This window comes from Trematomus bernacchii, unplaced genomic scaffold (assembly GCF_902827165.1).
Source record: "Trematomus bernacchii unplaced genomic scaffold, fTreBer1.1, whole genome shotgun sequence".
Classification (NCBI taxonomy): domain Eukaryota; kingdom Metazoa; phylum Chordata; class Actinopteri; order Perciformes; family Nototheniidae; genus Trematomus; species Trematomus bernacchii.
In genome coordinates, this window is record NW_022987409.1 from 4,132,418 (window position 1) to 4,158,357 (window position 25,940).

General features: G+C 39.8%; 4 protein-coding genes and 1 non-coding gene across 10 annotated transcripts; 3 read left to right on the plus strand and 2 right to left on the minus strand.

The window, feature by feature from the left end:
- The first annotated feature begins 121 nt into the window (after window positions 1-121).
- On the plus strand, window positions 122-2,556 carry rpl39 (ribosomal protein L39). The gene is made up of 3 exons (XM_034138347.1): window positions 122-230; window positions 555-658; window positions 2,341-2,556. Exons 1-3 carry the CDS (start codon window positions 228-230, stop codon window positions 2,387-2,389), a joined length of 156 nt encoding a protein of 51 aa, XP_033994238.1. The 5' UTR covers window positions 122-227; the 3' UTR covers window positions 2,390-2,556.
- On the plus strand, window positions 1,740-1,871 carry LOC117489682. The gene has a single exon (XR_004556614.1). It is a non-coding gene; the product is annotated as a small nucleolar RNA SNORA69 (small nucleolar RNA).
- A 395-nt stretch (window positions 2,557-2,951) lies between the features above and the next one.
- Window positions 2,952-4,927, minus strand: sowahd (sosondowah ankyrin repeat domain family d). Its single transcript, XM_034136269.1, has 2 exons — window positions 4,708-4,927; window positions 2,952-4,510 (listed from the first exon to the last, which is right to left on the minus strand). Exon 2 carries the CDS (start codon window positions 4,429-4,431, stop codon window positions 3,463-3,465), a length of 969 nt encoding a protein of 322 aa, XP_033992160.1. The 5' UTR covers window positions 4,432-4,510; window positions 4,708-4,927; the 3' UTR covers window positions 2,952-3,462.
- A 94-nt stretch (window positions 4,928-5,021) lies between these two features.
- Window positions 5,022-7,663, minus strand: pttg1 (PTTG1 regulator of sister chromatid separation, securin). The gene is made up of 6 exons (XM_034136279.1): window positions 7,548-7,663; window positions 6,512-6,604; window positions 6,270-6,400; window positions 6,080-6,167; window positions 5,579-5,740; window positions 5,022-5,196 (listed from the first exon to the last, which is right to left on the minus strand). Exons 2-6 carry the CDS (start codon window positions 6,597-6,599, stop codon window positions 5,096-5,098), a joined length of 570 nt encoding a protein of 189 aa, XP_033992170.1. The 5' UTR covers window positions 6,600-6,604; window positions 7,548-7,663; the 3' UTR covers window positions 5,022-5,095.
- A 533-nt stretch (window positions 7,664-8,196) lies between these two features.
- On the plus strand, window positions 8,197-25,552 carry sept6 (septin 6). Of its 6 annotated transcripts, none has more exons than XR_004556418.1 (11): window positions 8,197-8,226; window positions 10,035-10,149; window positions 12,512-12,707; window positions 13,841-14,027; window positions 15,598-15,759; window positions 16,832-16,928; window positions 18,017-18,185; window positions 18,371-18,503; window positions 18,596-18,786; window positions 19,812-20,203; window positions 21,525-22,839. XR_004556418.1 is itself a non-coding variant. In XM_034136257.1 (11 exons), the coding sequence occupies exons 1-10, from the start codon at window positions 8,197-8,199 to the stop codon at window positions 19,813-19,815; spliced, it is 1,284 nt and encodes a 427-aa protein (XP_033992148.1). In that variant the 3' UTR covers window positions 19,816-19,864; window positions 21,525-22,839. The 6 variants fall into 6 exon arrangements, 5 of the variants coding, with proteins under 5 accessions (XP_033992148.1, XP_033992133.1, XP_033992118.1 ...); XM_034136257.1 differs by having other exon boundaries at window positions 19,812-19,864; XM_034136242.1 differs by having other exon boundaries at window positions 20,159-20,203.
- Window positions 25,553-25,940: the final 388 nt, after the last annotated feature.

A 25,940-nucleotide genomic window follows, 5' to 3' on the forward strand; every position in this document is an offset into this window, starting at 1 on the left:
AATGAATGCAACAGGTTGCAACATCTCCAACACAAGCCAGAGTCCATGCTGTAAACACGCATCATGCCTGAAGGCCCTGAGATGCAGGTAAACATCCCCTCCGCCTGGTGTCGCTGTCTGTAGAACGTTCAGCCCGTTCGGCGCGCGCTGATTGGATAAAAGCCCTGACGCTACATCCGTCTTTCTCTTCGACCACCGCCATAGTTCGGGAAAGGATTGTGGGCAAAATGGTAAATGCAAAATCGTTAAACATCCTCTTCTACAGCCCTTGTAAACCTGCACCAATATGTTGTGTGATTAATAGATGTATCACGGGTACCTCATAGAGCTGTATGTTCTCTAAAAATATTTTATATGATGACTTAAAAGGGCTGCTAAAAGATGCTAGCCGGTACCCACTCTGTTGAGCTACGCATGTTAGCTTTAACTTCCTTTGGACATGCTAGATGCTTTCTTATAGTATTTTAAGATTTATTTAAAGTTTTAGACATGCATCATTGGTTTGTAAAAATGTGTTGACGTGGTGTTAATGGCGACCTTTGTTGTTTTTCCAGTCGTCCCACAAGACGTTTAGGATCAAGCGCTTCCTCGCCAAGAAGCAGAAACAGAACAGGCCCATTCCTCAGTGGATCAGAATGAAGACTGGAAACAAGATCAGGTGAGATTATCGTGTGTTTTTGTATACTGTGCATCATGTTTTGTGAGGGTGGAAAAGCGTATGGTCTGTACATGTGGACGCGCCGTATGGAAGTGGATTTGTAGTCATTGTGAGGTCACAGCAATTCACTTCTTTACACTTAGCGAGTGTATTGGGTACATCTATCTTGCATTGATGTAAGTTTTAACATACCATGCTCAACAAATATCAAACATTTGATAATAGCTACCATACTTCATTCTGGGTTGCAACTGAAATTGATGGGGGGGGGGGGAAACTTCCTCAAAGATGGAGCCATTAAGTGGTTGTCAGTCAAAACCAAACAATAGTCACATTATTTCTAAAAACATCCATGTAGCTGAAACTGCCTAATCTGTTTTGCATTGAATATTTTAAAAATATTTGGCTATTTTTTTTGTTACTCCATTCGTCAACTTATAATTGCTGCACTACTTTAAAGGCCGCTAAACTGCTTTTATATTAGCATAATGGTACACTGAATAATGTATACCTAGGCCTTACACTCAATATTTATAAGTAATGATACTACCACTACATAAGTGCTATACAGTTCCTCATGTAGCATTACCTTACTTTATTTATTTTCTTGTGAGGTTAATTGGTACGCCTTATGTATTCTACAGTTGGATGAAATAAACCCATCTAATACGTTACAACTAATGTTCAGTCATTAGTAAGATGACAGAAGTTGAAGTCACGTAAATGTCGTCCAAATATACTAATGCAATATCTTCAAGCTAGTACATTTCAGTTTAAGCTGTAATGGATGCATTTAAGAGGCTGATTTACTGAATTCTGCATCATACTTGGATGTTTATAATCACCTTATAACTTCAACAGTAAAGTTTACTAAGCATTCAAAGGAAGAGTAAAATAGGACAAATATCCTCCAAAGGTGTAGCAGATGTCCTGTATGAGAGGTTGTTGTGTGTTCTGTATTTATTATATTATAAATTGTTTTAAAATCACTCTTAAGTGTTGAGCTGTCTCATCCCTAAGTGCAGAGAGATGCATAACTGGCTGGCTAATGCAGGTTAGAAGCAGGAACTTCATGTCATGTAAAGCAGGTCTGCAATTGCAGCACTCTATTTCATTAGAGTGTTGTCATTATTCCTGCTGAGAGTATCTCTGCTGCAGAGCCCTGATTCCAGCTCACCATGGTGGTGATGAGGAAGCTCTGTAGCTGAACATTCACTTTGTCCCAAATGGCTGATCTGTCCACATGTTCACCTGGTAGATTTCCAAAATGTCTTGTATGGAACAAGCACGCATAATGGCTACAATAATTTGGTCCAAGTGAAAATAAATGATGCATGTAAATATGACCTCAGAGGTTAATTTATAACTATCACTCAGTTGTCAGGGTGGTGGCCTTTTGAAATCGGAGCAGCATCAACATATTTTGCATAGCTTCAACTGAACCCACCCTTCATTTGACTGTTTCTAATTTGAAATGCGAATCCTGGTATACTGTTAGGTGATTTTAGACTACAATACAATTCTGAAAATGTTACACTGCACAGATCTGTAAATATTGGCAGATACATTTCAAATGAAAATAATCACTGGTTGCAGCCTTTAATCCACTAATAAATGGATATTTGTATGATACACAAGTACTTGAACACTGCTAACCTCCTGCTTTTGATGTTGAATTTCAGGTACAATTCCAAGAGGAGACACTGGAGGAGGACCAAGCTTGGCTTGTAGACATGGGGGACCGTGGATCCCAGCCTCCCTCCATCCCAACATCTGCCAGGACCTCCAGCTGCTGGGCCTGAGCACCGGGGGAGCCATGTTATCTGGAGCAGCCGACGTTTTTTACATATACTCTGGTTATGCTCATGTTTGACAATAAAACATCTGATCAAACTTGATATAAGGCTTTGGTTCATCTTTTTCTAATCCATTTACAGGCTGAGTGTTTTGAGAAAACATCACATGGGGAGTGGTAATACTGACACATTCTGCAGAAGAGGGGCTCTGTGAAGGGGTTTCACCCTTGACCACAGCAGCAAATACTTCTGAATCGTGTTTTTTATGGGAGATCGTAGTTATTTCTAGTTGGTTAGAATCTGAACTCTGACTTTGTTGCTTGTGCCAGAGACAGCAATGCTATTTAAGAAGTGTAATCTAGTAGCAAGACCTACGATGAAATGTTTACACAAGTGGTAAAACTGAGGGAAAAATGTGCCACATCAGTGAACAGGAACATCTAGTTGTTACAAGCAGTGCTGGGTCGGCAGCAAGAAATGTTTAGAAAAAGGCTCTGTACAGGCAGTAGGCTTTATTAGTTCAGTGAGTTGCCACAATCATTGAAGTGCAGTACATCAAATGGATGCTTTTCCGTGAGTGTAAATAGAAACATTGATGCCCTATACTAAGTATTGTCAAAATAGTGCAGTGATCACATAAGACAAGCCATATCTATTTGGTGACCCCCTCGTCACAGTAGGTGACATGGTGTACAAATGAGCAGTTGCATTTAAAGGCATGAGGTGAAAGTATTTAAAGTCATTGACAAATATTTGAAAATGGTTATCCCTTTTTGGATCACTGTTCATCAAACATTCAACGGATAAGGAAATCTGTAAAACTAAATATTAAAACGAGTAATACATGTTGATTTAAAGCAACACGCCCTATAATGAGCATTTTGATGAATACTCTTAAGTAGCCTACTCTAAGACTTTTACAGATATAGGCAGAATGTTTGCTTCATTAGACTGGAAATTGAAGAGAATGTAAAATAATTCACATATTTGAAGGCCTGTGTCAAACACTCAGCTTTTGTTTCCAAGAAATGAAAAGGATGGTAGCAGCTTCCTTAGAGAGCCAAACCCCCAGCTGCCCCCCCTCTTAGTCCGGTCGAAGGAGTGCATATCATCTGTCTCCCCATGATCGACCTCATCATATGCGGTCAAGTTCATTGCGCCAGCGCTGTTGTTGTTGACATTTTGTGCACATCCTCCGCAGCCGTGCTCGTCATCCCAGGTCCCCAGCAGCTCCTTCATCTCCGGCGGGGCGTCTCCCGGCAGATACTGCCAGGCTCTCTTCCCATTGTAGTCCATGGCATCTACGTTGGCACTGAAGGCTCCGACCAGCAGCTTGATGACCATGAAGTGTCTGTGCTGGCTGGCCACATGCAGCGGGGTCAGCCCGCCGCTGCCCCGCACATTCACGTTCACCGGGATCCCCGCATCTTGTGCGAACCGCAAAAGTTTGAGCAGAATCTCGTCCTGTCCTCTCTTGGCCAGCCAATGCAGCACCGAGTACCCGCTGATGAAATCCCTCCTGGTCAACAGATAGGGGTCCTCGGAGATGAACTCCAGGAGGGTTTCATAGTTCCCCTCCACTGCAGACAACATCCAGGCGTGCTCCATCAAATACAGAGCCCAGTCTGCGGCGTCCTGCTCGGAACACACACTGTAGGTCTGTGAAAGCACGCTGCTCAGCCCGCTGTGCGACGGGTTGCTCAAAAGCAACTCTTTCAGGTATTTCTTACGCATAGCGGGTGTGAGAGAGCTTCTCTCCGGAGCCTCCCTCTGGTGTGCCCCCGGCTCGCAGCTGTCAGTGACCTCCAGCTGCCTCTGCAGCCGCGACCTACGCTGGAAAGCGCTGGGCATGACCTGCATGCCATACCGAGAGAGTCGCTCCACAACGCTGCCCTGTCTGGACCTCCGGCTGCCGTGGGTGTCGGTGTTACTGACCGCTGGTCCACGGCCAGCTTCACCCGATCTGCCCTCATTCATGCTGCCCGAGTGAGCTCAACGCTACTTCCTTTATTTTAGACAACACACCCCGAAGATATCAGTTTCCCTCTACTCATTCCTGTCATGGGAGGAAACGGTATTAATATATGTAGGCCTATAAACTCATGTCTCAACACCCAGGCATGTAATTCTAATAGTCTTAACATTAAGTCAAGTTCCTCATTTGAAAGTATATACACACAACAGGAAGAATGCATTCCTTCAGTACGATATACCAATCAGTTTTACTCTGTGTATCCGGCTCCCCCCACTCACCTGTGTCCAAAGTCCGTCCAATTGTATTGACCATTAAACCTTAGTATTCCCCTTCCAGTGTAGTGGGTGAAGACACAAAATATGGATTTATGGTTTAAGGATTTCTCAAGCTATAGAGCCAAGTTGATATCCTCTTTTCCTTTACAAGAGGAACTGAGACAAAGTTCATTCTAATCTCAGGCTACACCAATAGGGAGACTGCCTCACATGTGACCACTGATGGACTTCAAAAGCAGGAAGTAAAAACATTGTTACTCCCTTGACACTTAACCAGCCAGTCACCCATTATTAAAAACAACGCTGTTCAGCAAATATAAGAGGTAAAAGGGACAGATAAAAACTTTTATTTCAGTAAAAATGTAGTCATAACAAAAACACGCATCAACATTTAGTCAGTAAAAGATTCTGAAGGAAGTTCAACCGTCAGCTCATCAAGTGTTTGTAGAAAAGCGTCCAGTGCCGAGCAATCGTCTGGAGAGGGGAAATAATCTGGAGAGGGGAAAATACAGCAAAGTTAATCATACAGCAGGTTAATGATACCTGTAGTTTTAAACGTGTGCACCATACTTAATGGCTACACCTGCTAGACAATTGTAGCTTATTCAATGCTGCATGTTGCCATTAAAAGCTTTCCCATTCACGGGAGATAATGTTGCCCGAAGCCTACTATTTGGAGTGCATACACTAGTAAATTATTAAAATGTGATGCTTTAGCCAAAACAATCTGCACTTTCATTAATAAACAGATTTCAGTTATGGCATGAAATTACATATACTGTGATAACATTGTATCCACCCTGTGCTTCAGAGAATTTAACATTGACCAATGCTCATGTTTTTGAATCCATAAATATAGATGTGAAGTCAATACCTGAACGATTTGGCATTTTTACAGGAGACAGGTTTGGAAGTGGGGCAATCTCAATAAAGTCCTCCTCAAACAGGTCTGGAGCCTGTGGGAAACGGGCCAGACCAGGCAGAGCAAAGCTACCGAGAGGAATCAAGTCCTCGGGTATGCTGTACCTCTCAAACTCTGGAGGAAAAAAAAAAAACACAACTTTTTTCAAATACACATTTCAAAACTGTAACACAGCAACCGCATGGGGGAAATGAACATTATACATGTTGACCCATTAACATGTGACATGTGCATTTTTCTTATGTACAGATGGGCCTCAAAGAGCCGAGTCCTGCCGAGTCCTGAGGGAACTATTATTGGACTCAAGGAATCAAAGCTAATCTGATTATGCAGTGATTTACACAGAAAGTCCGTTCTGATTGTGAGGTGGTGAGGATGATCTATGAACTCTGACTTTTATACCAAAAATGAATAAACTCTAACAAAACTGTCAGTGATGAAAGTGTTAATTACCTAGCGGGTCATAAGGGATGCACTTTTCAATTTCTGCATAGTCCTCCACTTTGGTCTTCTGTTCTGAAGCATGCTTGACTTTGGTTTCCTGTAGGGAACAAAAGATTGTGTCAACACACGTGTTGTTTGAGGCATTAAACACAAGATAGCCCGAGTACTTTCTGAAATTGTAACTGTCGTTTATTCCAACCTGTGGTTTTAGGGTTTTCGTCTCTCGTGTGTTTCTAGCAGGGGTTGAGATTTTTTGGTTCACAGCACCAAAAGCTTTGCGACGACTTGGCGTGATTAAACTGTTGGCAGTCATTAAACATCCAATTTGTTCTAGTTGGGGGGGGGGGAAAGGCAAAAATATTAAAGCATGTTTCTATACGGATCAATATTACTGCTAGAAGAAAGACAAATCTTCAAAAATCACAAGGTTGGCACTCATACCTGGAGCAGACTGAATCCGCTGGCGCATCTTCAGTGTAGGCGGATGAAGACTTGCCATTTCACGCTCGGCAAAGATTATATGGGCCATTGTATCTGAAAACACAATCTGATATTAGCTACTGCATGACATAATGTATCACCATGGAAGAGACTCTGCTGTGGCAGACATTCGACACATAGCAAGAGGAGCATAGGTAACATTGCTGCCTTCACATGGCTATTTTTTGCAAGTGCAGGCTAATGGGACACTTGGAACAAAACCATCATTAATGCTTTTGGAGCCGAATCAGTGAGGTAATGTTATCAGCAGAAGAACATGGTAAACAATATCGATATCAATTGTAGTCATATTTACACAAACACCAAGGCTTGGCTCTTTATCTTGAAAACGATGCATCAGGGGATCAGGTCCTGTGAAATCATAACTAGTTCTAGTAGTCCCTGTGGCTGTGTTTACTCGGCATCTGACTGACAACATTTAGGAATAGTAAAGTGTACTGCAAATAATAGCCAATATGGCAGTGTTACAGCACTTAACAGATGTAGCTACCATTAATGAACGACACTGACTCTCGTTTGGCAAGTTGGCTGTCTACGTCTGCCTACCTAAATATTCCGTTTTTCATGTAACACTTCACTCTACATCTTCATGATTGTTCTGTATTAAGCTCAATAAAATCAAACTTAGTTTTATTTGTTTTTCTCATGGAAACGTTACATACAACCTTTGCAAACATAACAATCACTATGCTAACAATAATTAGCTTACTTAAAATGGTCACATTTAACCATAACTAGCCAACATAGTGCCACATGACAGGCAGCTAATAAAGGTTAACGTCGATTAACCTTCGGTTTTACTTATTGAGGTCAAGTTATTGAACTATTCTTGAGCTAAATGTAAGACAGTTAGTTTAGCTTAGTTAGTTAGCTTGCGTTAGGCATCTTATTTTCATTATCCCTTTTCTAAAACGTAAAAGTGTTAACAAAAGACGCAACAGTAACGTTGATATACAGGTGTTAGCATTAACGTTACCTCGGTGTGGTTAGCGTCTTCGGTTGCTGCTTTAGCTCTCGAACCTCGGAGTTGTTATGATATTGATCTGGTCGTAGATTCTGAGTGACCGCGGCTCCTTTTTAAATTCGCTGCCTTCTTTCTATTGGTCGATGTAGCACAGAGGATTTGAATGGGCGTTACCAACAAAATAATTTGCACTACATATGGATTAAATAAAGGTTGATAAATAATCATAAGGTGGAACTTCTTATATGTATGTTGTTAATATTTTAAAGTCATATGAAAAAATTGTAATACTGAGAGTTTTTTCACACTAACCACAAAGTAATTAAAACCGTTTGTAACGTTCATTGACTGTGGTTCACTGCCATTCGCACTGGACGACACCATTACGACCTTCTGTGGGGGAGATCAGTGGGCAGTGCTTTTTAAAAATCATATTAAATTGACTTCTATATTAAAAAAACGAGGCGGATTGTTTATAATTGTAATATTTAAATAACACCCAATGTGAGCCCTGTCATCATATTATAGTATAATTGCAAAATATCCCTTTGAACAATGGTACATTCCCAGTAGGCCATCTTTCGGTGTAACTTGAACGTTGCAGCTTCCTCTGCTAACAGAGAGTAGTAGATGTTCCGTCCTCCACCTAGCAGCTACCACCATGGCGTCAACTGAGATAGCAAGGCAAGCGGTGAGTAGCCTCATTTTACTCTGGGTGCCATTGTCACTATGAACATAAATCTCTGTTATTTCTTTGCTGGCCTATATGATATGAAATATATAATTTTAGCGTTACGAGGGAGAATTTAATTTGGAATAGGTAAACGCAAGCTATCATCCGTGTTTCGTGGTTTTATTGAAACCCAAATTGAATGTAACGTTGCTAATGAAACGACATATGTTGGCGGTTATCCATCACAAATCTGATGGTGCGTTTCTAAATCTCTAAGTATATCCGGTTTTAAAGTAAGGCCTGCTCATTCGTTGCATTCTTTGAAATATATTCATTCAGGTATTTACATTGTTATAAGCTAACGCCTACAGATATCCTGTGCTGATGAGCTTAACATACCTTTCAAACAAAATGGTGTTTTGTTGAATGTACTGTGTTAAATACTTTGTAGTAGACCCCTTATTAGCTAACTGATAATAAATCCATCGGTAGTAGGCCATTCATTCTTAACGCCCCCATTTCAGCTCAGCTACGGTGCTCATTTCCGTTATGTTGTTTCATGCAAGTCCCGTTAACTTTCATTCGGGCGTTGTCTTATATTCATAGAAAACATGGACAAAACGGAGCCAGTTATATGCATTTAGTCCGTGCAATTTTACAATATTGTGTAAAGTGTGCTCGTTTCTTTTATTTAAGTGGAAAAGAAAGCCTCTACACCAAAAAAAGTGCCCAGAATAGCAAGGTTTTGCACTTTGATTTCCATTGTGGCCACACAAAATGAAAATGATTGAGAAAACCTTCTGTGTGTAACTTGGCTGTGAGTGTTTTAAAAAGCAGGAAAGGTTTCAGGAATGTTGCACTTGCAGCTGAAGAGGAAATGCTGTTTGTTTAGTCACAATACCCCCAGTTTCCCAAATACTCCCATAGCTGTTTAAACCCAATTTTAACTATCCAAATAATCCACAACTGTCCAGTAGCATCAGTTTGACCCGTTTATTTTAAACTGACCCGCAAACGGAATGTTTTCCTGTCAAAGCCACATTGGAAAGCAACAGTGTGTTACGCTAAGCCACATAATGGCTGGTTGGCTGAGGTTTAGCTGGTTTAGAGCTCTTGCTTTGCCATATAATCTAAATTCTTTGCTTTCCTGCACCTCATAATGCAGACGTGGGCTGCAGAAATGAGATTCGCAGGGATTGAGATACTCACCAGCAGCCACCCGCCCACACACACATGTAACAACAGTGCTTTTACACATTGGTGTTTGGTGTCACTCTGGTCCAGAGATAGACTGTGGACAAACAGAGTAAAGTAGATTGAAAGGGAAGTGCAACTGGCCAAAAATATGGAGTTTAAGGGTTCAAGTCAAAGTGAAACCTCAAAAACCAAAAAAGCTAGCTGTATTAACTTGACTCGATCAGCTTTAAGTTATATATTTATTGTCAAAGCTTTCTGTTTTGTTTTTTCAATTATCTTGACACATACGACAATGCCTTTCCATATATGTACATTGTGGTTTCGAACTGTCTCGTCTGTGGGAAGAAAGTTACTGCTCAGCAAACAGGAAGTGAGCAACATTGCACCTGAAATCAGACTAAAAAATGTAGAGCAAATATGGTGGAACGTGTGGTTACGAGGAAATACAAATGTTTTTTAAATAAGTTGTTATTTATCCACTTAACAACCATTTACAGAGTTGTAAATGTTCATTATAAAGTGTTAAATAGAAGTCTGTGTATTTGTACAGTAATGAGAACACAGTGCCGTAACAAGGCAAATTAATGCAATGTCAGTGACATGATGTTGTTGATTTCCTTTTATTTTAGGGTGAAGGTGCTCGCACTGTCCCTCTGGCAGGCCATGTCGGCTTTGATAGCATGCCTGACCAGTTGGTCAATAAATCTGTCAACCACGGATTCTGCTTCAACATCCTCTGTGTTGGTGAGTATGTCATGCGTGGAAATGCTTTTACTCTCTCTCTCTTTCTCCTTGGGCTAAAAGACTACTTATTTGCTTCACTGAAAGTCAGGCTTTCCCACAAGATGCAAAGCATGTTGCTCAGTATTTGATGCGCTTAGATTCCTTCGGGCAAGTCAGCATTCGCTGCCATGATGAGTAAGATGCTCTGGGTTAAGATAGGAACTTCATTATTTAATTTAAGTGTACATTTTTTGTATCAGTATGGCTGTCACACTATACAGAGCAAGCCTTTTGTTGGATTTGTGAGAACACTGAGAAATGGTGCCTGAGATGTTTTATATGGACAAGTCAGTTCGGCTTCAATAAGTGCTTGGATTATTCTGTCAAATACACTCGGGTACCTTTTTATTAGATGCACTCAAATACAACTAATGAAATCTAATTCAACAGTCCCTCACTAAACCTGAGCTTTTTGCGAGCGATGATTCAGTTTGTGTTGAAGATGGCGTTGGTAGGCGTTGATAAAACTTTATGGCCATTTTTGGTGCTGTTTCATTTCAGTGTGTTGTGGATAATACGAAGCTTTGCTTATATTTTCCCCCTTTATGTGTATAAATGAGTGCTGGTTAGAACTTCAGATGTTTAGGAAACATTGCATTACTGCCTGCCACACACAGTCCAACTATATTTGTTATTTGGAATTATGTTGTTTCAGTGGCACATCAAATTGCCAAGCAGCAATGGAAAAGTACATGTTTTTTTCCCCACATTTTGGTTTGTTTTTCCCAATTACACCTTCTAATGTTAGTCTACACAGAGAGGAAGGCATGTCACCAACACACTGAACTCTAGACGGATATTTTGTAGATCACATTTCTGGTGATGCTACAGTTTTACTACCAGCAGTAGCAAACATGACAATTTGGGTTCTAAGACCCTGTATGCTATCTATTTTAGGATGTATTCCTATTTAGAGGTCTAGTTACATAACTACAATGTGTGTCTTTAAAGATTTTCATGAAAGGAAATGCCTGGTGGGCATTTCTAGTGGCATGGTTTTGACTTGCCTCCAAGCTGAAGCTATTTTGTGGTGTTTATTTCTGTGTATGGGTGAAAGGCAAAAAAGCAAACAACAATGTGTTACTCATAATTTAAACAAACCATATTTATTTGGTGGTAATACCACCAGGATGTCTAAGCTCTCTTGAGAAATATAAGTACAAACCAGTCCAGAATATGGAACCAAAAATGATGCTATACACTAAGAAAAGCATTTGTTGTAGACAGCAAATGCTATTGTGTGACTCACAAGTGCAGCGGTTCAAAGTAGTACAAGCATTGCTTGAGGCAAAGACAAGTGATCTTGTGTTTTGTATAATTTGGTTGTGGTTTAAATTTCAAAGAGGGAATCAAAGACGTGGAGATGTTTGTTTCCGTTGGGCTAAAAGATGATTGGCATTACTGCACATGGTTAGTTATTGAGGATTGGTTTGCAACTCTTTCCTGTTTACCCCTTAGTTTCTAGGTTGCCAAATTGCCTTCAGCATGAGAGACTGACTAAAACTGAGGTCAGAAACAGGCAAAGTGACCGTTGATGCATCAGTTTCTGTGGATTATGAAGGAACGATAAGATTTGGATCATACAGAGATATCCTATTAAAATAGGCTAACATGCTTAGACTGTAGGTCAGGCTCAGATGAATAAAAATAGAATTTCTTACACAGGGAGCTCTGAATCTGAGTCATCTGACTGCCTCTCAAAGTAAATGGATGTTAGGATTCATCAGTAGATAACAAGCCTCTCCTTCTGCTATTTTGAAAATTATATGTTTAGCTTGGAGCATCTTCAAAATGTCAAATGTAATCTACTTTATCACTTGATAAGTAGCAGTTGAGAGTTCTTCAAGTATCATTTATTGTCATTCTACAACACTGGGTTGCAACAGAATGCAATTGTATTCTATTTATGCTACACAAGAAAAACAAACAAAATCAATGCATTTTTTGAACTGCAATCAAAGTGAGTTTAGGGTTAAATTAATCCGAAGCTGACCATGTGTCAAGATTATTAAATATCTGTTAATTTTGAAGGATGCAGGGTAAAGGGATAGACACTAATAAAAAGTGCCTCACAAAGGTGTCTATTAGAAACATTTCCCATATAAAATTGCTTGTTTCTTGCCTTTTTAAATTTTTTTATCAGTTCACAAGTAACTGTTAATGTATTTAGATTTTTGATCAATACTCTAGACGCTGTGTATCTTTCAAAATGATAGATATTGCCGTGTTAGTGGAGTTGAAGTACACATTTTAGTGTGAAGGAAAACTTAATCAATGTCTCTGCGTTCCCAGTAACATGAGGCATTTTCTCTGTGTTTTCTAGGTGAGACGGGTCTGGGGAAGTCCACCCTCATGGACACGTTGTTCAACACCAAGTTTGAGGGCGAGCCCACCCAGCACAACCAGCCGGGAGTCACGCTGAAGTCCAACACTTACGAGCTCCAGGAGAGTAACGTGCGCCTCAAACTCACCGTCGTCAACACGGTGGGATTCGGAGACCAAATCAACAAAGAGGACAGGTAAATGGTACTGGACACATGGCCCCAGTTTGAGGTTTGATCAAAGAACACTGGATTCTTTCTCTTCCTGACAGACTCTTTGTGAGCAGTAACCAAAATCCACACTTGATCGTGCCGACTAAATTCCTCACATACAATGAATCTGTGAGAGCTCTGAACATTTTTGGAGCTCAGGTTTCATTCAGTCCTGATCCTGATTAAATTATACCCAAAAAATGTCAAGTCTGGTCCCCATTTCCGTTTCCTCAGCAGTTTTGTTGTACATTTCTACAACACGAATAAGATATTGTTATTTTTTCCAAGTATTTAAACAAGACTGCTGTAGAAATAGGTCTGAAACTATTTCATCAAACATAAAATACTGAACCGAGCTTACAATCCACAACCTAAATGCTATCTCTGCTGCTGAGGTCAGTTCAGGGTGAGATGTTATGTGAGCTCCAACTCTGTAAGCTCTCTGTAATAGGAAGGCTATGGATATTTCCAGGTTTCACAGTTTGTTTAGTATCAAAATGCAAATCATAAAGGAAGTAACTTAGACTTACTGCAGTTTGCACATGCACATTCTCATTGCCATGAGAACTGCCCCTGGCAGAAGGCCCTCTGGTATGTACACAAGCTGTGTGTTTCTCTGTGTCTGTGTTTGTGTGTTTGTTTGTGTGTGTGTTGGGAGGGGTAAAGCTTCCTGGACTCCTTAAAGTTTGGGGTCAAACCTCTTTCTCTGCCATTTTCTATAGCATGTATCCTTTCCTTTGCCCTCTTTTTCAGATAATATTTAAACAAATGTTATTGTATAAGTCTATTAATTGAAAATGAATAAACATTTGTTATATTAATTGTTATACTCTAGAAGAAAACATTGTGTTTTTTGCATCCCTGAGAACAATTTTAAAAGCTTGATGTATAGAAGTCCAATTGACGAGCGTTGCCTGAATGCTTAAACATTTAAGGCACATATGGGATTTTGGGGGCAGGGAACCCAAAAAAGGGGTCAGTGTGTCCTTTTCCAGTCAAGTGTGAAATGTTTTGGTATTGTTGAGTAATAGGAAAATATATGAGATAATGTAGCAGTGTATCCAAAGCAAATAAGGTATGCTAAAAAAAACCCTCCCTGTTTCTTCTTTTTCTGACAGCTACAAGTCTATCGTGGAGTTCATCGATGCCCAGTTTGAAGCGTATCTACAAGAGGAGCTGAAAATCAAGCGCACGCTACACAGCTACCACGACACACGCATCCACGCGTGTCTTTATTTTATAGCACCCACGGGACACTCGCTCAAATCCCTGGACTTGGTGACTATGAAGAAACTTGATAGCAAGGTGAGCCTTGCTTCACTTCCTAAAACGATTATCATTATCAGCAAGAAGACATTTTTATGCATTTAAGTTTCCAGTAGAATCTGCCATATTTTTTAAGCCAGGGGATAACTTTTCAGAGACCCACTTTCAATTTGAGCGTAAAAGGAAAGGGATAGTTGCACTGCAGCAGCATGATGCTAAGAAATTACTATTGTAATGCTTAAGAAACATAAACAGACCTACTGTAAAATGTCAAAGATATACTGTAGGTAAAGCCTTTGCCACTGCGTTGGTGTGTGTCGCATTTTATCTATCTACTCTAGTCATGGGTCATGAAGTCTTTCTAGGCCATCTGCCTGCATGCTAATTGGCTCTGGTCTTGTTACTGCGGCGGTGTAGGTCAGCTGTGAAACCACTCAGCTCAGTGACTGCATCCTCGTTTTTTGTGTGAGGGTCTTTCCACAGTAGCTTATTTGCATGGACCTCCTGGCTTCTGTAGAAAGAGTCGGCTCAGTGTTTGCCAGAGCAGCTGATCCCTCTGGCGAGTGCTCACAACAGCGTGATCCAGAAAGCATCCTCCCCTGTGTACACATCCACCTAAGGGAGGGGGGGGGCTGAAACAATACTCTACTAAAGTGTCCACGACCAAGCTGAATCCTTACTACACTCAGGGGTGCTGTTAAGTTTTACTTGTTCAAATGCCCGTGAGCTGTGTTGTTAGTTAAAGGGGCCCACAGCTGGAGAGCTAATACTGTGGGATTGTGTGGGCGACAGGACTCGTAGAAAATAGTTGGGTGGGAGGGAAAGTCTCATTTTTTCTATCAGCAATTAGAATGACCCATTTCCTGTTTCCCGGATAGCATACTTGCTGTTGAAATCATTCTATTAAAAACACCATGTTTGGAGAGCTTTTAAGTGATATGGAGCAGGAGATGGAAGCCTTCTGCTCCATTTGCTGCTCTGCTTATAACTCTGTTCTTAAGAATGTGTAATTGTCTGCAATCCACAAAGGCCTGGAGCTAGATAGAGGTACTGTGATGTGTTGAATGGTGAAGAGATGTTCAGTACCCATTCCTTAAGGACATTTTAATTTAAATATGTTTTACAATCCTTGGCAAACAGTGATTGAAAACACAAAAATAAATAGTTATCTGTGTTTTGTATTCCGTTACTAAACCTGAATGCTGTTCAGCTGAGGCTACTACTTCTAAAAGACCAGCTTTATCTGATTTGCAATGGCTTTGATCTTTTGGCCCTTTTTGTAGAATACATCCACTACTTTCTATATTTGAACTTAATTAATGGCGTTTGCAAAAATTGACAGAAAGACATCTATTTATAGGCTGCCCATCTGAAAGTGTTGTCTGCACCACCTTGTCATTGTGTCAAAGTACTTATGTATAACGTTAAGTTTAAAGTATACATACATATTAAAAAGGGGGTAGGACATGATAAGTATAACATTCTTAGGGTCCTTTTGAGACTGCCATACTTTATTGTGTTGTTAATTGATAGTTTGATGTATGTGTTTGCTGTGTATTCTTTCCTGTTCAGAAAACAAACCAAATTCTTTCTTATTTCTCAACCTCAGGTCAACATTATCCCAATCGTTGCCAAGTCGGACGCCATCTCCAAGAGCGAGCTGGCCAAGTTTAAACTCAAAATCACCAGCGAGCTGGTGAGCAACGGGGTGCAGATCTACCAGTTCCCCACTGACGACGAGTCTGTGGCAGAGATCAACTCCACCATGAACGTAAGGCTCAAAAACTACATCACATGTTTTACACAGGCTCATCTCATTGAATAAACACAGAAGTACGGAAGATACATTAATAAAAATTCCTTAAGAATACATTATTTTCTGATTGACCATAAATATATATCTATCCATTCTGTGCGTTCACACATTTAATTCCAAGACAAACGGGTGTTAAAATACATTTCTTCTTCTTGTCCAAGGGGGATTTTTACTTTCACCCTGGGCAATATTTTATTTTGTATAACAAACAGAAACATAAACACTTACACAATAAGACACAAACAATCAGATGATGTGAACATTTTTTGAGATGCTGTTTGACCCAATCTTTATTATTATCTAACAATATGAAATCTCGCACAATCAAGTCCACCTGACCATGGCTGTGTTAATGGACTGATTTCTGTATCATACTTCTTTTCGCTTTTAACAGTGTTTACTATAGATTCCGTTTTGCTTTACCGGCAAGAACAGCATGTGATGTAGAATCAGGACAGACCTCCTCTGTGTGTGCTCAGGCATTCAGGAAGCCGCCTCATGCTGGGAGGAGTTTGTTCAGAGCGGCACAATCAGCCCGCTCACTCTGCAGGAAGCTGCTGTGTGGGAACGAGCCTCGGTCACTGACAGATGAGCCGAGGCTCCCTTAACTGTTTGCTGATCTGTGCAAAGGCCTACCCAACTGATTGTGTTAGTATGCTGCCTCTGGGCTGTTGTATGATCTGATCCTGACCCTGTTCTGATATAGAAGTCAGCCTTCCTCTCTGAGCTGCTTCTTGCCGTGTGTAAAAATAGGCTCCTAATGGTCGAGTTATATAATAAATATAACACGTGTTTCTCTCTTTTCCCTTTGTGATATAATGCTGCTTAGAAAAACGTGTACGTAAGTTAACATGTACGAATAAGATGGACTTTAGTGTAATAACTTGTAAGCAGAGATGTAATCAAAGCAGAACAGCAGCATGTAAATGTGCAGTTTTGTTTGTTTTGTGGGGAGAACTTGAGAGATCCTGCTCAGCTCTCAGGTGTTTCACGGAGTACCAACAATGCTTTTCCGTCTGCTCCACAGAGCCATTTGCCATTTGCCGTGGTGGGGAGCACGGAGGAAGTGAAGATTGGGAACAAGATGGTGAAGGCCCGGCAGTACCCCTGGGGGACCGTGCAGGGTAAGCTGAGGTCACATCCTGCACAGGAAATGAGAGCGCGCTGCCTCTCGTCAGAGCTGCTGCAGTTATATAACCTCATTTAGCAGCTATTAACTCCTGCAAATGAACACATATTATGTCGCTTAAAATGTTTCTTTGATTTGGTATTGTGTGTAATGTATTGCAAATAGATGGAGTGTAGATCTGAAACATCACACTTACTGTATGTGCCCTTAAGCTTTCAAATATCTAGTTGCACATGAGGTTCATTGTCATTTGATTAAGCGTTACTTCTGGGGTTTTAATTTCACATCTATAGATCTGTGTTGAAAGCATATCCCTTTCTATACATAACCTCTGAGGGTAAATAGGGCTATCATTTCCAAAAACGGCCCTAAAGCTGAAAGTCAACACTTTTACCTCACATTCAGTGTTCCGTTTTACATGCAGCAAAAATCAAGGAAATCTAATACTTACAAACTGCTCTGTATGATATTTCTGTCCAGAGGCTTTATTTGTCATTGGATCTATTTACTGAGTGAATGTGTGCGTGCATAGTGAACTCACATGGTGTCACACGATCTGAGGGGGGTGTGGAGTTCAGTCCAGTAACACAATCAATAGACGAGCCACAGGACAGGAACACTATTCTGTTCTGGAAAATACTCCCAAGTTATAATTCATTAGGGTTATTTGTTTTAAATCTAAATGTTATGTGATGCTAGAGATATATAAGGCTCAATTTCCTATGGTAGCTAGCGATTCATCTGCTTCATTTTTTATTATTTAATAGTTTGGTCTATAAAATGTCTGGAAATAATTTTGCAAGTCCAAGGGGGAAGTCTTTACATTTCTATTTTGTAAGTCCAAAACCCACAGTGATTCCGTTTAATATGAATTAAAAAGCTGTTTTTTGTGAGGCTAAAACTGCATTTTCTGAAATGTTTACATTCATTTCTATAGATTGACTTATCAAAAGCCAGCCTATCACAGCAGCTCTAGTAGTATCTGTTTGCACCTCTCACACTATTGCATAATACATAATGAATAGGATACCATGTTGAGTGAAGCACTTTTTTGTCACTCACTATGATGTGTGTCTTTCACAGTGGAAAATGAGAATCACTGTGACTTCGTCAAGCTGCGGGAAATGCTGATCAGAGTGAACATGGAGGACCTGCGAGAGCAGACTCACACCCGCCACTATGAGCTGTACCGCCGCTGCAAACTGGAGGAGATGGGCTTCAAGGACACGGACCCTGACAGCAAGCCCTTCAGGTACGACTGGAGAGGAGACCGCTCCCAAACAGCTGGACCTCTGCTTACTGCTCGCTTTTTTAATTTTGCATTTTTCTGCATCCATATATCATTGAAACTTTTTTACCTTTGCAAGATTGTATCAGTCTGTGTCTTGTTGTCTTTGTCTGTTTATTAATTGTTGTACTCCCTTTTTCCTTTGTCAGTCTGCAGGAGACATATGAAGCGAAGAGGAACGAGTTCATGGGGGAACTGCAGAAAAAGGAGGAAGAAATGAGACAGATGTTTGTCCAAAGAGTGAAAGAGAAGGAGGCTGAGCTCAAAGAAGCCGAGAAAGAGGTGCGTCCTTTCATCATCATGTTCATCACTTGTTAAGGGAAGTTTCTGCCTTTGCATTTAATAACCTAAAAGCATTGTTTGTCTCACGATAGCTGCACGAGAAGTTTGACCGTCTGAAGAAGCTCCACCAGGACGAGAAGAAGAAAGTGGAGGACAAGAGGAAGTCCCTGGACGACGAGCTCAACATGTTCAAACAGAAAAAGACTGCCGCAGAGCTCTTGCAGAACCAGGCCCAGCAGGCAGGGGGCTCCACCACACTCAAGAGGGACAAAGAGAGGAAAAAGTAAGTATTGTTCTCTTCTTCCTGTGCCTTCCTCACATCTCTCTGTACATGTTAGGGGCTTCAGACCACCTCCAGTGGTTTCAGGATTGAAAAGTCTGGATGCTATGGAGCCGTGACGAACAATACCACATGTTATTACATTGACCTTTCATAATGTTGATCATTTGCCAAAACAAGTACATAAATATAGCTGCCACTATGTGAGAAGTTGTTTGTTGTAAAGCCTTTGGGGTCTTTATGTTGTGCAGTAGACGGAAATGTGTAGCTTGATCCTGACAGAAATGCAAACTCATTAATTCGACTTTATGCAGACAGAACTTCATTTCCGTCTGTTCCTCTAATATCACTAAACGCTTAGTGGTTTCTTTGTCAGCACTCGTTAATAATCCGCTTTATATTTGCATAATTTAATGCTTCAGAGTAGTTAAAGGCTCGGGTTAAGCTCAAGGCAGAGGAGTGCTCCAGTTTGCCCTCTATATAATAACGGAGAATATGTTAAGCATTGAATTCCTCGCTAAGAGAGCTGACCAGAATTCATAATTTATCACCATTGTGGAAAATTACGAGGAGCAGAGAAGGGGAGAGACTGGTGGAAATGACTCCCTATCCTCATCTAAATAGTTGAACAATAGCCAACAGTCAGAAATCATTATCATGAAATGAAACCCCCCTTGAACAGATCTGTGTAAATGACTTTATAGCATCTCTGTCAACAATTACTTGACAGTTCCATTAGCTTGAAAGGGTCACATCAAAGTTCATAATTGTTTAAGTGGAAACTATTTGACAGTGGCCACTCCTCTGGTTTCAATGAATCTAGAGTATTAACTTTCAATGTTGTTTCCCTGACATTAACTTTGTTCCTTCCAACACTATATCAATAGTTTCATTATGCCATGAGAGTACGAGACTGTTTGTCGCAACATGTTTGTCAGTGTTGGAAGCCAGAAGTGTTTTTGTGTGGTTGAGGTCTATGTCTGTGGCTCCCTTCCTGTTGGTAATCAACTGCTGGTTTTGTGTTGAAGCTGATGTGACGACGTGCCTGTTAAAAAAGGAAGAAGACACTTGCACTGAGAAGGTTCTTGTTGCTTTCTTTTTTCTTCCCTGTTGTTAATTTTTTTTCTTCACAGCCACTTCTTTTCTTTATGAGCTCTGCCTGGATACATTTTCTCTTCCTAATGGGGCCGCTGTGCCACTTTGTCTGTGGTACACTGGTTAAAACTGACTTTCACTTCAAGCGTTAACACAGATAATGTTTGTTTATCTGTCAGCGTTTTCTTCAGTTCCCAGTTGACACAGATATTGATGAGTGCTTGTAAATCTGTCCTGTGAGTGCATGTGTCACCTATGTTGCATCCATAATGTTTTCCAGTTAACTCCTCCTACTTGCTGCATGCTGCATGGGGCATCTTTTCTGGTAAGACACCACCTACGAAATATAACTAAAAAAGATATTAAACTTTAATTTCTGACAAGTACATGAATAAAGATATAATGTCAAATATTCTTATAAACTCCTAAAATGCATTTATGTAGGAATAACGACTTAATTGATATAACATTTGATAAATCAAGTCTTAGACGTGGAAAGTAGGTTTTAAGGATTTGATTTTTCTGACATTGTCCCTAACATTTTTTTCTTAAATGTTATTGTAGAATTGGTCTTACATTTCATTTAAAGTAGCATAACAAAGTATTTAATTTGACTTGCCTTAGACATCAGGAATCCTGTAAAAGGTCCTCAAACTGGGAACGTTCCTACACTACCAAGTGTCTGAGGAGTTAATCTATTCTGCAGATACTCTCCATTTTTTTCCTTCATTGACTCTGACTTCCTGCATCTGGCCTACATTTAGAACAGGCTATATTTAAGCATTTAATTACAATCAAATGAACTTTTTTCCAAACTATTATCTAAATGAAATGCATTTAATGTAATATTTGAAGTTATCTAAATGTGCTACAATATGATAAATGGGCACAGCTATTCAGGTATGTGAGAGTTGCGGGCCTAAAGCATATCCTTGCTAACATCTGTGTCAATCATATCCTTGAGCTGGCAGTGTTTACCGTCCTTGTGCTGCCTCCTAAATAATCCGGTTTATTAGATCCCCACACACCCATTTGATATACTGCCCCATCTGCCTCTCAAAACCCACAACAGTGTCTTTTTTGTGGCTCTCCAATGGCCTTTCCCACTCGCACAGCCATCACACAAAGAGCCATTGAATGCTGAAGTGAGGTCACAGCAGAGCAGCAAACACCCTCAGGGCCCATCGCTGTTTGTGGAGATGACATGTTTTGTTGATCTCGCAGCCATATGACGACCCTCCTCCTTGAGTGGATACATAAGCCAAATCCACAGAGGGGAGATGTTGTTGAGACTCAACCGCTGGGGAGGGTCGAACAGAACAAAGACATCTGTCTTGCAATCTGTAAACTCCTCAAGCTGCTCAGGACTGTTAAAATAGATGCAAACAAGCTGCTGTTTGATGAGGAAGACAATCAGACACATTGTTTAAAGCTCAGGCGGGACAAAACCTCTACAAAAACCAAAACGATTCAAAGAAATAGATGACTGTACTGCCACCCTAACTTCTAAACTTTTTTTTGAGCTGCCTTGAAAGCACGATCTGCTCGAATCTGGTCACTAAAGTTGATGTGATGTCACCCATGTGAAACAGTGTTGATGATTTAACTCAAAGGAAGCATTAACAGCCCTTCTCTCTCATTTCCAGCTTAGGATTCCTGTAGAAAAAGTGCTCCCTTGTGGCCGTCCTGCTGTGAATGAGTTTCCACCCCATCATCTTTTTTACAGAGCCCCATCCTTCCCCCCGCCTCACCCTCACCCAACCCCCATAATTCAACCCTCCACATGCCCCCCCCCCCCTCCCCCTGCTCTCTGGAAGACGCTGGGCATTGCTATCAGTTTGACATCACTCTGTGTTTATTTTGCTGAATGATGCTTGTGTGGTATATTGTTTATACAAGCCGTTATTTAGCTTGTCTTTTTATAAACATTTACAAAATAATGCATTCCATGTTTGTTTTGTATTAAAAGATTAATTGCATGATGGAGTGAGCTTTTAAAAACATATTAACATACATGACTACCTTTGTGATGGGCAGAAATGTGTTGAGGGTAAAGTGAAACAGTCAGAGGGCAGGGAGAGTACAGTGGTCAAAGATCTGATTGGAGGATGGATTAGGTTAATGTTGATCCATCTTTAGATAAAAGGACAATCATCTAAGTGATTACTTGTCTTGACCTTGCAAACAACAATTACCAAAATACTTTAAATCATTTAGTCATTGGCTTCAGATCCAGCTCAGGGCGGACAACAACAGAAAAGTTCACTGGAACATTTTGGGTGATATTTATTTTCCCCCTAGTGTTCACATTTTGAGGCATATACACACATAATTGCATAATAAACACACACATTTTTGGGGGTGTTTGTTGCGGCATATACCATACATTTGGTGGTTATTTTTGACATAGATTATTTGTTATTAATTTCAAGTTATAAGATCCTTAAGATTGTAGTCCTGATTGAATGCATAACAAGTTCTAAAAAAGGGATTTGATTTCATGACAATAATGAGGAATATAACTTTAAAGGTTACTTATAATTCCCTCAGCAATATAGACTTAAATGAGTAAGAATTAAATAATTGTTTTTATTATTTTTGTCCCTGTGCTGAAGCTGTTTCACTCTACCCAGATGCATGAGTAGTTAGTGAGCCTAATCTCTTTGCCACTTCTCCCATACCTCATTTATTGTCATGTGTTACGTGCATACATGTATTAGCTTTCACATTTGCACTTTTTGAATACCCAAATGTGATGTTTTTTAAGGTATATATATATTAATGTTGTCAGTGCAATTGTAACTTTCTTTTTTACTTTACTTACTATTGAAGGCACATTTGAAAGTCGATCTTCATGATGTTCACATTGTCCTGCAGGGACCACTGTTGTTTGTATCAGTGTTACACACAAAACAAATATTATCTTTAAAGAAATAAAGGCCAATTTTTCACCAAATATAACAACTGTGGCCATAATCATTGTGTATGACAAATATTGCTGTAACGTAGGAGACCAAATGGGGAAAGTGGGAATGCTTGATTTGCATAATGAGGCTTTTCAGTTGATGTTTGTAAATTGGAGACATTAATACTCTCTAAATCGAGACAGGAAATTCATTGATCTGATCAGTTATTGCTTGTTTTTCACCACTTCAAGGTTGCTATTATTGTCTCTTGAAAGAGAACACAGTCTTGGATTCAAGACATTCCTGCACCCTGTCCTCATGATTCCAGGGTCAAAATACATCGAGAGAAAGAGCCTCTCCTAATCCTCGGCTCACTGGTGTGTGTGGTTTCACTTTCCTTCGCAGTAATCCCTGGCTCTGCACTGAGTAGCTCCTCAGCCCTCAAGCTTTGCTGAGGGAGCGGCCTTTGTGGGTACTGAGTACCTCAAATGTGACCAGCGGCTTTGTGGACCCCGGGCTTCAGGGTTTCTTAATCATTACCTGCTCTGCTATCATATGAATTCATGTGTGTTTCGCTGCAGCTCTAACCTCACCCCCAGCAATCTAATTCTTGCTTCTTGTGCCTTTTTGCTTTTGTTTATATGTGCACTGTTTGTGTTTTGATGTGACTAACACTTTTTCCACTTGATTTGGTGCACTTGTTTATTTATTGGCATATTTGGATAATTATTAACACTTTTTCTCATTCAAATGTACCACAGAGGAAAAGACAATCACTAGTGGGCACAATATAATCACAATAATAACTCGGGATGTTATGCTTAATATTTTTGTTTTAACAACTATTATCCCAGGGATTTTTACCACCTAATTTTGTATTGTGATAATCAAACATTTTCTACCTGATATTAGATGAACTTCTAAATCTAAAACCTGACCCATGATTTTTGTTTTTCTGCTTTTCCACCTCTCTAACTGCTGGCTTTCTCTCTCTTTGTCTCTTTAGCTTCTTTTAATCTCTCTTGACCACCTGAAGAGGGGATTGCAGCTTCGGCAAGAACTAAGCACCCTTTACCTCTTCCAGTTTTTTCCTCGCTGTATCAACCCTTTTTTATTCTCCCCATCGCATCTCTTTTTGTTGAATATGGCCTTATGTGGACTGGCATGGTATTTCTGACCACCTATTGAAGCTCTAAACCCACGCTGGTTGGGAACCGGGCACAGTTTCAATCTTTAATGTCTTAATGTATATAAAGAGACTCTTGTAGTAAATAAAAGCTGGGGTTCACACATTTGCAGGACTCATAGGTGAAATCATTATTTGATCTTGCACTATGCATTTGTCTTTTCAATAGGATTATAAGTACATGTGTACATTAAAAGGAGAGTTTGGATGTTTTTAAGTTGGGTTTCATTAAGTACTTCTCCTAACTCGGTGTATTACCTACAGTACATACACGTCTCCAGTTTGGAGAAACACAGTTACATTCAAAATAAACCTAAGCAATGTACTGCTGTGGACAGAGGCACTATTTTAGCCACCAATTTACATCGATTTTACTTGTAGTCAGACAGCCATTGCTGACTGGGAACTGATGTTGTTTAATACATTTATGCACTCTCCACCAGACTCCATTGACATTGGTGTCGATGGTCTATCGCTGCCTCAACCAGTTAGTATGTTGATGTGTGAATTTGTTAAGTATGGATCTAAAGAATTATCAAAAATATTCTAAATATAGCGACACGTAAGGGGGCAAAAAAGTGTTTTGCTGTTGCCATGTCCAGAGCTGTTCATGCTTTGCTTCAGTGTTCGAACTGTCTGTTTCTCAAATGTAGGGGTGTGCCGACCAACATCTGTAGGTAATAAACTGACTGTGTATAAGTGCCTCAAGCCTACTTTAAACATTTCTAACTATTCCTTATAAGGGATTAGATGAAACATCAAAGCTTATTTGAAAACGAAACTCATCAAGGACAGAAGCACTTAATGCACTATGTGTAATGTGTTATGGATATAATGAGTTATCACGTTGTTTTTCTTAAATCTATTCAGTTAAAAATGTATATCTCCTGCTCTCTGATTTTATGAACATTACAATTAAATTAAGAGTCATACTCATGAAAAATCCAAAGCAATATTTCTACTTAGCACTTCATTTGATGGTGCCCATGTTTACATGTCGCTGTTAAATACCATGGAGGTCACATGTAATGGCCTTTTGTTACACATTGTGCTTTAATATTCACAAGCCTGTTCTATTTTGTTTTGTTTTTGCATGCATCTTTTTATTTCATTACTGCTGTGATCTTTGACTTTTGACTTGCTTGTTTTTATCCCCTAATAATTCAATTTTGCAGTCTATTTCAACTACATTGCTGTTTTTCTTCAAATGGTGCATTTTATTAATGTATATTTGCTCTGTCCTATGTTTTCAACTCCCTTTGCCAAATCTTAGTATAAGATGGAGTTGAACTGAAAACCAGATGGGAGTATTAAAAGTATACTGATGCATTTGTATAATTTATAAGGATATATTTTGTGTATTGAAGTGGAGACTTGTTGTTTATTACCTATGACCTTTGGACGTGACTCTCTGAGTGTAAAGTAACATTTTGGTGTCAAAAAATGCCATACATTTTTCTAGTATCAGTCATCACCTCTTGTAGTCAAAAACTCTCCCACACTACAAATAATTAAATATCTTACTTTAGTTTGATTCCATTGATGTACATTTTCAATAAAAAAATATGATCCAGAACTATAACGCCCTTGTCTTTTATTTACAGTGTTTGCAGCTCATGGTTGAACTAAATAATATTAATTAGCACAGTAGTTTTTCTGTGCTGGAAGCTGAAATGACCTGTAATCACCAAATATTATATACGAACAGTATTTATTTTATTGTAATTAAACTTGATCTAATCATGGGCTTCCCAAATACATTGATCAATTTTGTCTTAGTTTGTGTATGTGTAATACTTAGGCAATATGATTTTGAAAACCAGACTTTACTTTAACACTAGACTATTTTTTACAGAACATTAAATGCAGAAGTTAAGAATGTTGTGAAGAATTAAGCTGTAGGTAAAGTGACCACACCGACTTCACCTTGTGTAAATAAAGCATCTAAATAGACGATTAAGTGTTATAAA

What these genes read in the sequence shown, in the direction of transcription:
- rpl39 (XM_034138347.1), top strand. An exon ending in AAGACTGGAAACAAGATCAG is followed by an intron (nt 659 to 2,340) that starts GTGAGATTATCG and finishes GTTGAATTTCAG; the next exon opens with GTACAATTCCAAGAGGAGAC.
- sowahd (XM_034136269.1), bottom strand. Translation starts at nt 4,431, where the DNA reads ATGAATGAGGGCAGATCGGGTGAAGCTGGCCGTGGACCAGCGGTCAGT.
- pttg1 (XM_034136279.1), bottom strand. Translation starts at nt 6,599, where the DNA reads ATGGCCCATATAATCTTTGCCGAGCGTGAAATGGCAAGTCTTCATCCG. An exon ending in CATCCCTTATGACCCGCTAG is followed by an intron (nt 5,741 to 6,079) that starts GTAATTAACACT and finishes TTTTTCCTCCAG; the next exon opens with AGTTTGAGAGGTACAGCATA. An exon ending in AAAAATGCCAAATCGTTCAG is followed by an intron (nt 5,197 to 5,578) that starts GTATTGACTTCA and finishes TCCCCTCTCCAG; the next exon opens with ATTATTTCCCCTCTCCAGAC.
- sept6 (XM_034136227.1), top strand. Translation starts at nt 8,197, where the DNA reads ATGGCGTCAACTGAGATAGCAAGGCAAGCG. An exon ending in CAAATCAACAAAGAGGACAG is followed by an intron (nt 12,708 to 13,840) that starts GTAAATGGTACT and finishes TTTTTCTGACAG; the next exon opens with CTACAAGTCTATCGTGGAGT. An exon ending in AGGGACAAAGAGAGGAAAAA is followed by an intron (nt 18,787 to 23,189) that starts GTAAGTATTGTT and finishes TTTCCTTCGCAG; the next exon opens with TAATCCCTGGCTCTGCACTG.